The 10,934-nt window shown below is 38.6% G+C and overlaps 1 protein-coding gene and 1 pseudogene across 1 annotated transcript; one reads left to right on the top strand and one right to left on the bottom strand.

Annotated features, from left to right (window-relative positions):
• Positions 1 to 699: 699 nt before the first annotated feature.
• On the bottom strand, positions 700 to 1,973 carry LOC105101604 (AP-1 complex subunit mu-2-like). The gene is given in 1 exon segment (XM_064479237.1): positions 700 to 1,973. A coding segment is annotated over 1 exon segment (1,272 nt). The 3' UTR covers positions 700 to 701.
• A 3,280-nt stretch (positions 1,974 to 5,253) lies between these two features.
• On the top strand, positions 5,254 to 9,076 carry LOC105101606 (ezrin-like; annotated as a pseudogene).
• The last annotated feature ends 1,858 nt before the right edge of the window (positions 9,077 to 10,934 follow it).

Here is a 10,934-nt window from a genome sequence, read left to right as displayed (position 1 = left end):
TCCATTCTTCATTTCCTGCATTCCTTTGAATTAATGAAAAACTGTTATAGTTCCATTTTATCTCCTTTGTTGACTTGTTAGACATAACTCTTTGTCTTGTTATTTTAGCAGTGGTCTTAGAGTTTTTAGAACCATCTAAATAATTTATCTTTAGTATACATCTTCAACTCATCTTTAACTTTTGATATTATATCATGTCACATATGGTAAAAGAACCTTCCAACTTCCATTCTACCATCCTGTCTTTTGTGATACTGTTGGCATCCATTTTATTTTTACATATGTTTTAAACTATACAATACATTATTATTGGGTTTTTTTTTGTTTTTTTCAAGATTTATCTTTTTAATGCCATCCTAAAACAGAATGGGCCAGCGGGGCCTCTGGGCTCAGCAGCTGTGGAGGAGGAGGGACCCACTCCACAACTCCTAAGGCAGGTCACTGCACAAAGGCACTCATGAGGGGGACTTCAAGCCCCTCTTCTATTTCTTCATATAAAATTGGAGGAGGAGGGGAAGGGCAGGAGCCTGGAAAACATTCTTCCCAGCCTATGGGTAAAGGAAAGACTCAGGGAGCAAGACACTGCTAACTCAGGGTCTACCCTCACACACACACACCCCATCTTCCATCCCTCTCTAGAGTCTGCAGTAGGGACCTGGGGAGAGGACAGCCCGGGTTCAAGCCCCTACCTCTTCTTCCTTCTAGCTGGTATGAAGTTGATAATCACCACTCTGAGTGATATAGCGGACCCATGGCAGGGCCTGCTAACCACTCTTCTCAATGATCTTCATGTATCGGACCTGGATCCCAGAGACAGTGAAATAGGGAATCTCAAACTTGACCCCGATGGGGGTCCGGCCCTCTACCTCCTCCTTCTCCACGCTGGGGAGGCCAAAGTGGGCTCGCCTCAGGTACTCCTTGCCCCCCAGGAAAGACTTGATACTCCAAATAATGACATTCTTTTCCAGCATGTACTTGGCACTGCCCATGCTGGTCTTGAAGCGTGAGGAGTCAGCGTCACTGGGTACAGGCACAGATATCTCCACACTTTTGGCCACCGACTGCTTCTTAAATTGCCCCTTGGCCTTGACCATGATCTCCATGCGTCTGTGGGAGAATTTGTCAATGACAGATTCAGTCCAGATCAGTGGCTTGACCTGGGTGCTGAGGCGGTAGGACATGCGCTTGAAGGCACCATCAGGCGGGATGAAGGAGATTGTTCAGTCATTGTTGAAGCGGGAGAGCCACGCACACTGGTGGAATTTCACATCCTCCAGTTCCACGGGCTTGTTCTTGCTCTGGCCAGTGATCTCGAAGAGCACATGGTCGTTGAGGCCCAGCTGCAGCTCAGGCATTCCGGACAGAAACACCTTGGGCTTGATGGTGCCCACGATCTCGCTCAGCAGGACACTGCCATTGGCATTGACCAGCAGATTGACCAACTCTATGACATCAATGAAGACCTCGTTCTTCTTGTACCTGGCGCCCTCAGAGCACCAGGACACAGCACTGGTGACGGTGGGCAGCACCCGCGACTTGCCCACTTCCAGTTTGTTGCCCTGCTGCGTGATGTACTCCTGCAGGATCTTGCTGTCAGTGGTCTGCGGGAAGCTGAAGTCCATGAGCTCATCCAGCAGCTCATAGATGATGACAGAGTTGTCTTGGATGCTCTCCTCCTCCAGCTCCTTGAAGTATTCAGAGAATATCTCCACTGTCTTGTAGAGGAAGGAGTACACGAGGGAGGCGTTGACGTTCTTCAGTGTGGTGGCCACCAAGTAGAGGTTGCTGTATTTGATCCACAGGAAGTGGACCCCGCCATGGCTCAGCAGCAGGGTCAGGGCACCCTCCTCCTCCCGCTGCATGAGCAGAGGCATGAAGTGTTCAATCGTGCTCATGGCCACACCGCCCTTGTAGTTGTGGCTGATGAGGGGCTTGCCCTTAACGTCGAGGATGAAGACAGTCCAGGCAGACATGGTGGCGACTGGCAGACATGGGAGGTGGGGAGGGAGCCATACTGTTATTGTTTTTTTTTCTTTATATGGTCAACTATCCTTTACAGAGATTTAAGTAAACAAGAAAGAGGCCTTTTACATTTACACACATAGTTACCATTTCCAGTGCTCTTCACTCCTTTGTGTGCATCTGTATTTCCATCAGATATTTTCATTCTGTTCAAAGGACTTCCTTGAACATTTCTTGTAGTGTGTCTCTGTTGGTGATGAGTTCTTTCAGCATCTGTATGTCTGGAAAAAGTCCTTATTTCATGTTTGTATTTACAAGTTATTATCACTGAGTACAGAATTCTCACTGACGAGTTTTCTTCCACTACTTTCAAAATATTGTTCCATGGCCATCTCATCTGTATTGTTTCTGTTGAAAAATCTGCTGTAATTGTTATCACTGTTCCCCTCTACTTAATGTCCTTTTTCCTCTGGCTCCCTTTGAGAATTTCTCCCGATCACAGTTTTGAGAATTTAATGATGATGTGCCTTGATGTAGTTTCCTTCATAGTTCTTTTGGTTTGGCTTGGTTTTCTGTTTTTTGTTTTGCTTGGGGTTCACTGATCATTTTGGATATATACATGTTTAGATTTGAAAAAAAAATCAATCATTATTTCTTTAAATATTTTTGTCTCAACCTTGCTGTACTTTCTTCTGTAGACTTGAAGTTCACACACAATAGGCCATTGAAGTGGCCCCACATCTCAGTAATTCTCGTTTGTTCTTGTTGTTTTTTTCTTTTTTCTGTCTCTTTTTCACTTTGCATAGTTTCTATTGGTATGTCATCAAGTTTAATAATCATTTCTTCTGCAGTGTTTCATCTGCCAATAATCCTATCAGTGAATTTTTTCATCTGAGATTTTAGTTATCTTTAGAAATGTGATTTGAGCTTTTTTTATTTATAGCATGTTTCTACTTGGTCAGTGTTTCCTCTAGCTTTCTGAACATCTGGAATACAGTTATAATAACTGTCTTAATGTCCTTGTCTGCTAATTCTAGCATCTGTTTCAGTTCTGAGTCCACTTTGACTGATTTAGTTTCTGTCTGCATTATGAGCATATTTTCTTTGCATGCCTGATAATTTTTGATGAGTGGCAAGCATTAAGAATTTTGCCTTGTATTGTGTAGCACAGGGAAATATATTCAATACCTTGTAGTAAACTATAATGAAGAAGAATATGAAAAAGAATATATGTATGTACACGTATGGCTGAAACATTATGCTGTATACCAGAAACTGACACAACATTGTAAACTGACTATACTTCAATTTTAAAAAAGATTTTTACCTTGTTGTGTGCTGGATTTTTTTGTATTCCTATAAATCTTCTTAACCTTTGTTCTTGGATGCAGTTAAATTATTATAAAACTGATTTGTTTGGATCTGGCTTTTCTGATTTGTTAGGCAGAGTGGTGCCAAGTCTAATTATTCCCCACTTCTTAGGCAAGATCTTTCTGAGTGTTCTACCCAATGTTCCCAGGATTATGAGTCTTTTCATTTTGGCGGATGGCAACAGGTACTGATGTAGACCCCATGTGAATATCAAGTATGTTCACTCTAATCTTTTTAAGTTGTTCTTTCTCCTGCCTTCGGGAGTTTTCTCATATGCATGTGTTTATCAGTACCCTGCAGAATATTCCAAAGGCACCATCCCCAGACTCCCAACAACATCACGTACAGTGCTCACATCATTTGTTTCGCACTTCTCAGGGAAAACATTTCTTCATTAACTGATATTCAGTGTCTTAAAAACCATTGTTTAATATATTAGTTCTAGGGGTTTTTTTCAGTTGTGTCTGTGTCTTCCAGGAAAAAATGCCTGTTACTCCATCTTGACCAGGAGCAGTTGAAGTCTGTTGGATAATGCATGCTGACTTACGACACCTTTGCAAAGTTCTCTTGCCTATTTCCAAGAAGCTTCAAAGGGCATCTCACATGTGTCCTCCATAATTATCTGGGTTGTTCCACCAGGGACCTAATCTTACCTGTAGCAATCTCAATGAAAATTCTGGAGGAATTTTTGTATCTATCAACAAGCTGACCTAAAATTTATGTAAAGGCAAAAGAAATAGAAGAACTAAAACAATTTTTTTTAAAAAAGCAAATTTTGACGCTATATATTAACTGACTTTAAGTTTCACTCTAAAATTACAATAAGACCATGAGATATTGGCAAAAAGATAGATGCATGGGATAGGATATAAAGTCTAGAACTAAACTCACATAAATATGGACAATTTATTTCTGATGAAGGTACGAGGAAATCCAACAATGAAAGAATCATCTTTTCAACAAATATTGCTAGGAAAATTAGACATATGTACATGAAAAAAATAAACCTTGAATTATACCTCACATCTTTACAAAAATTACTTCAAGATGGTTATGATCTAAATGGAAGATTGAAATCTATAAAACTTCTATAAGAAAACATAGGAGAGAATCTTTATGAACTTGGTTAGGCAAAGAAATCTTAGATATGACACTAAAAGTATAATCTATACAAGAATGAATTGATATATTGTACTTCCTGAAAATTAAGAGCTTCTGCTCTGTGAAAGTCACTATTATAGGAGTGAAAAGACAAGCCACAGGCTATGAGAAAATGATTGTAAATCAGACATCTGTAAAAGCACTGATATATCCAGAATATATAAAGAATTCTTGAAATTCAACAATAAGAAAATAAACACCCCTATAAAAATGCACAAAATATTTCAAAAGATATTCTATGAAATAAGATATGTAGATGGCAAATAAGCCAGTGAAAAGATAATTAGCATCATTAGTCATTAGGAAAATGCAAACTGAAACCACCCTGTGATACCACTATTGACCTATTAGAATGACTTAAGAAACAAACAAATCCTAATACTATCCTGGTGAGATTATAGAGCAACTGGAACTCTCATGCATTGCTGATGAAAACACAAAATGGTACAGTCACTTTGAAAAACAGCTTGTCAGTTTCTTACAAAATTAAATATATATTTACCATATGACCTAGCAACCTCCCTCTGGGGGGGGGCATTGAAATGAAAAATCTATTTCCATACAAAGGCCTGTATGAAAATGTTCATAGCAGATTTATACATAATCACCAAAAACTGGAACCAATCCAGATGTCCTTCAACAGAGGAATCGATGAACAATCTGTGACACATCAGTATAATGGAATATTAATCAGCAAACAAAGGAATGAACTGTTGATGTATGGGACAGGATGGACGATTCTCAGGTGCATTATGCCAAATGAAAGTAACTGGACATGAAAAGGTAAAGAAGAATGATTCCATTTATATGATATTCTAGAAAAGTAAAAACCTTAAGAGTGGTAAAGGTAGCAGTGGTTGCTAGTGGTTAGGGCTTGTGGGAGAAATTGACCACAAAGCACAAGCAGGAGGGAATTTTGGAGGATGATGGAACTGTTCTATTTCTCAATCGTGCTGGTAGTTTGTGACTCTTTTGCATTCGTCAAACTCATAAAACAGTAAACCCAAAAGAAAAAATACTACTTTATGTAAATTAAAAAGTAAAATTTAAAAACCTCTATACTGAATATTGAGACACCCACCACTTTTCCATGACTCAACTGCAAGAATGCAGGCAACTAGGCATATTCCCCAAGGCTGGAGACTAGAGAATTCTTTTCTCTTGAGATATAAAAAGACTGAGTGGAGGATGAAGGGAAGATTTGCATATGCTGACATTTGATAATACTCACTGAAACAGCTGGGCCTCTGCTATGAAACTCACAAGGAGCCCTAGTCGACATGGCCTGCCTGCATACACATATTCCAAACAGCTTCTTAATATAAAGTTACAACCAAAAAGCCATAGGCATTCAGGGGAAATAAGAATGCAGAAAGTTGAAAGAAAAAAAAAATTAAAACCTGAATTTAATACCCTCAAAGAGCTAAGAGAAAATATTGACTCCATAAAAAATTAATAACAGACACAGAGAACATATAAGAATTCTTGAAACTTAAAAACAGGGTAGACAAAATAAAAAATATCACAGATACTGGAAGGTAAATTGAGGAATATCAACCAGATAGTAGACTCTAAGGTAAAGAGACATAAAACAAGAAAGAAAAATTCTGGAAAATTATGTAATTAATTCAAAATCCCACATCCAAATAACAGTAATACAGAAAAGGAGACCAAAGAAAACACAGGAGGGGAAATTTACATGACAAAAAATAAAAAATAATTTCCTAAGATTGAAATAATGAACCAAGCAAAATGAAAAAGAAAGGACCCAAGCAAAGCATGTCATAAAAAATGTTTAAAACACTAGAGATTTAAAAAAAAAAAATCCAAAAAGCTTCCAGGGAAAAACACTCATTAATTTCAAGGATAAAGATAGAATAACATTACACTTTGTATCAGAGACATTGGAAGGTAGAAGACAATTGAGCAATACCTTCAGAGTTGTAGGGGGAAAAAGAAACATTAGGATCCATAGCCAGGCAAGCAACCAAAAGTGCAAAGATGATGTAAACACATTTTAGACACTCAAGGTCTCAGAAATGTTACATGCTATGCACTATTTCTCAGAAAGCTAGTGGATGAGACAATGAAGCAAAATAAGCAAGTAAACAAGAAAAACAGAGCAAATGGAAGGAACAGGGGCTGTAACATAATGGTGAAGCAAAAGGGAGTCCCAGGGTGCCATCTCTGCACTAGACCAGGTCATGCCACGGAGACCAGGAAAGAGGGTTAGGACTGAAGAACCATGTCTCCAGGGGGAAACAAACTAGAATTGATAGGTTACCTTGTAGAAAAGTGTTTAAAATAGGATCATGGGTTTTATAGTTCCTGTGAAGAATCTGAGGAGAATTTATGATGGGAACGTTATTTTAAAAAACAAACAAGTAAAAATGAATCAAATGTCAACTCCAAGGAAAATAGAAAGTTTCATAAAAAAGAAAATAAAGTCATAGAACAAGATTTTGCTCAGCTGTGAGTGGTAATTTCATAGCCATGAAAATACAACACTGGTTATTGATTTTATTTAAAAGTTATATAAATATATTGGGAAAATGGAGGAAGTTGAGGGGTGAAGTGCTCTCATAAGAGTTCCAAGTGCTCATCTTTCATACGAAGAAGTCAGCAATCAATGTCTAAAACTGAAAAATCAAAGTGAGAGTAGTATTTTAAATTATATAGGTAATTATCAGAAAAAAAAAATAGCTCCAAAAAATGAAGAGGGTGCTTCTGAGAAACCCAACTTAGATATTAGAGCAAGGGAGTACTGTTTGTTATTAGATGTGTTAATATTTTTTAACTCGATGCATGTTTTACTTTGATACAATTAGAATTTAAACATTTTTTAACTGCAGTAGCCTGTTGTAAGAATGTCAGAGCCAAAGGCTGCAGGATAATATTTTTGGAGAAAAGGGAAAGCTGTTTTCTGTTCCTCAGATCTGCCTGGGCACAGAGCTAGCTGTTAGTTTCTCTAGACGGAAAGGTGCTCAGCATGAACCGTTAAGTTTCAAGCCTTCTTCTTATAGCATTGTTTTCTTTAAAGGAAGTAAACTTTGTATTTTAAGTTTTTAATTCTGTTTTCTTTTTTTAGGGGGGCTTTTAGAATAGAATTTTTTCTGCCAACAGTCACCCACGCTTTGATGTTGATAGTTTTTTTGCTGCCCTAGACAGCTGAACATCAGCCTAAATAATAAGACTGGCCCTCACACTATGAAATTGGCATAACTAAATGTCACGATAGATAGGAAAATGTGGAATCAGATTTTAGTAAAGTTAGCCCTTAGGCTCTCCAAGAAAGAACTGTCCTCAGAAAAGGCCCCCGAATGACATCTTGAGGCTGAAGTCCTATGCCAAGGTCCATGATGCTCCAACAGTGAAGAGCTTTGTACAACTGCTTGGTTGAGTGGTCAGTTTTATGGAAACCAGAGACACTGCTCAAGGAACTGCGGTGTTGGCCTAAAATACCTCACACCCTCAGGATAGTGACTGGTGAAATAAAAACATGCCTGTGAAGGGCTGCAAGAACCTTAGAGGCAAATTAATTCTGACTTGGGTAACATTTGTTGGCTCAGACATCTGTGAATTTCTATTGTATTAGGTACCTTATTTCCCAGAGACAATGGACATAATTAGGTTATTCTAGGGCAGGTAAGCCAGGTGAAGAAAATTTCTGTCAGCTTGTACACGTAAACAGTATATAGTGGATTTTTAAAGCCAGTCTATCAATCTATACATTTGACATTCATTGTGATTCTTCATATATTTGGCCTTATTTCTTCTTATTTATTGTTCAAATTTTTTTTTTTTTCGCATTTCTTCTTTTTGATCTTCTGATCAGGAGGAGGGCGAGCGCCTGGAGGCCAACCGCACGGCCATGCTGCGAGCCAAGGAGGAGCTGGAGAGGCAGGCGGCAGATCAGATAAAGAGCCAGGAGCAGCTGGCCACGGAACTCGCAGAGTACACGGCCAAGATCACCCTCCTGCAAGAGACGCGGAGACGCAAGGAGAACGAGGTGCAGGAGTGGCAGCTCTGGGCCAAAGAAGCACAGGATGACCTGGTGAAGACCAAGGATGAGCTGCACCTGGTGAAGTCTGCCCCCCCACCCCCACCCCACGTCGCCGCTGCCGCCGCCGGCCATATGCGAGCCCGTGATCATCTACCACGTCCGGGAGAGCCCACAGGAGGAGGGCACGGAGTACACGGGCTGCAGCGCCGAGCTGTCCAGCGAGGGCATCCTGGACGACCGCAACGACGAGAAGCGGATCACCGAAGCCGAGAAGAACGAGCGCGTGCAGCGGCAGCTGATGACGCTGACCGATGAGCTGTCCCAGGCCAGAGACGAGAACAAGCGGACCCACAATGACATCATCCACAACGAGAAGATGAGGCAAGGCCGGGACAAGTACAAGACGCTGCGGCGGATCGGCAGGGCAACACCAAGCAGCGCATCGGCGAGTTTGAGGCCATGCGAGGGGCGCCGCCGCGCGGGCTCCGGAGGGAGGCCGCTGGCCGCCTCCAGCCCCTACTCCTAGTTCTCTGCACCCACACCCACGTCCTTTATAAAGAGTAGTTATTTCAGTGGGGATGTTCTGAGGCTGGGACCAATGGAAGTGTCCCTGGTTTCTCTTTCCCAATTGTGTCATAGTGCCAAACAGGCCTGATTTTTTTCTTCTTTTTTCTTTTTGTCCTTTTTCTTTCTTTCTTTCTTTTTTTTTTTTTTTTTTGCCTAACCGTTAGCTGCATTGTTGGACTTAGACACCTAAAAAATGATCAGCTATAGAGTATAGTATTTATATGTAAGTGATAATAGGGTTTGTAACTTTAGTTTAAAAAAGGGAACAATTCATTCAGTATATTTTGTTACCTTTTACAGAATAATAAAAGATTACATATTAAAAACCAAAACTAAAACTAAAACTCATAGTAATCAGTATCTTCACCTGTCTGCTGAATAATATGAGTTATGGATGCTTTGACTCGATCACTCATCTCAACGCTTACATACTGTTGTCATCTAGCCTTTTAATTCTATTGAGTTTTTATTTTTAAATTTTTCATCATTACTTATTTTTTGTTCATACCTGGTTTGGATACAGGTTTCACTGGCCTCACAGAATGAATTTGGGAATACTGTTCTTTTTTTTTTTTTCTTCTGCTACCTGGAGAGTTAGTAAATGATTGGAATGATCTGTTACTTAAAAATCTAGTAGAGTTCGTCTGTAAAATTTTATGGTCCTGAGAAGATTTTTAGCTAGTGTTTTAATTTATTTAATACTCAGTTATAGCAGGTTATATTTTTCCAGGAATTCTTCCATTTCTTTTAAGTTGTCAAAACATACTGAAAAACGTTACTGATGGTATTCTCTTATTTCTCTATGTTTGCTGTACCTCTGGTTGATTTCCTTTTTCATTCATATTAGTTATTTGTATATTTTTTCTCTTTCTTTAACATTCTTACAGAGATTTATCTACTTTTAATTTTCAAACAACCAACATTTGGCCTTTTTATCCTCTATTGTATCTTTGCTTTTTTTTTTTAAACTGATTTCTGCTCTTATCTTTACTGTTATCATCTGTTACTGCATTTTCTTACTTTTAAAATTGGAAATTGCATTAGTTTTCAGCCTTCTCCTTTTCTAATATACATTTTAGTCTATAAATTACCCAGGAAGCATCTCTTTGGTTGCATTCTACAAGTTTTCGGTGTCATTTAGTTTTCATATTTTTTAATTTCCACTTTGATTCATCTTCGATCCATGAGTTATTTAGCTATTTTAAATTTCCAAATACATTGAGATTTTAAAATTCACTTCTTTATTGTTAACTTCTTAATTAAGTGTAGCCAGAGAATGTGCCCTATATGATAACCATTTACTGAAATTTACTGAGACTTGTATGCCTTACACGTGATCAATGTGTAAATGTCCATATTGTTGGAGAATATTCATATTCTTTGACTGAACTTTATATTGTCCATTGAATCAAGCTTGTTAATTGTGTTGTTCAGCTTTTCTGTATTTCTCATGTTATTCCTGATCTATAAATAATGAGACAGGTAAGCTGAAATTTTTCACTCTTGTTAGTGTATGTCAGTTTACTCTTGTAGTTCTATTAATTTTTCCTTTATATCAGTCCATTGTATTAGGTGTATATATATTTAGAACTGTTGTAACTTTCTAATGGATATATTTATCCATGCTTTAAATAATATACTGAAGTCTATTGTTTTATTTTCAACCACTGCCAACGTAGCCCTCAGCTTACAGTCTATGTTTGCCCAGTTGTTTAACTCTACATGGTTTGTTGTGACCTCCATAAATTAGACATTATTATTTTATAGTTTCAATATTGAGTAGATTTAGTAATATACTTATGATTTTATTTGTATGCCATTTTTCCCCCATAGCTCAAATCTTCTTTTGGAGATTTCTTCCTTTCATTTG

Source organism: Camelus dromedarius, chromosome 26, assembly GCF_036321535.1.
Source record: "Camelus dromedarius isolate mCamDro1 chromosome 26, mCamDro1.pat, whole genome shotgun sequence".
Taxonomy (NCBI): domain Eukaryota; kingdom Metazoa; phylum Chordata; class Mammalia; order Artiodactyla; family Camelidae; genus Camelus; species Camelus dromedarius.
Note: the sequence above shows the minus strand (reverse complement) of the source record. Positions and strands in the feature narration are given on the sequence as shown.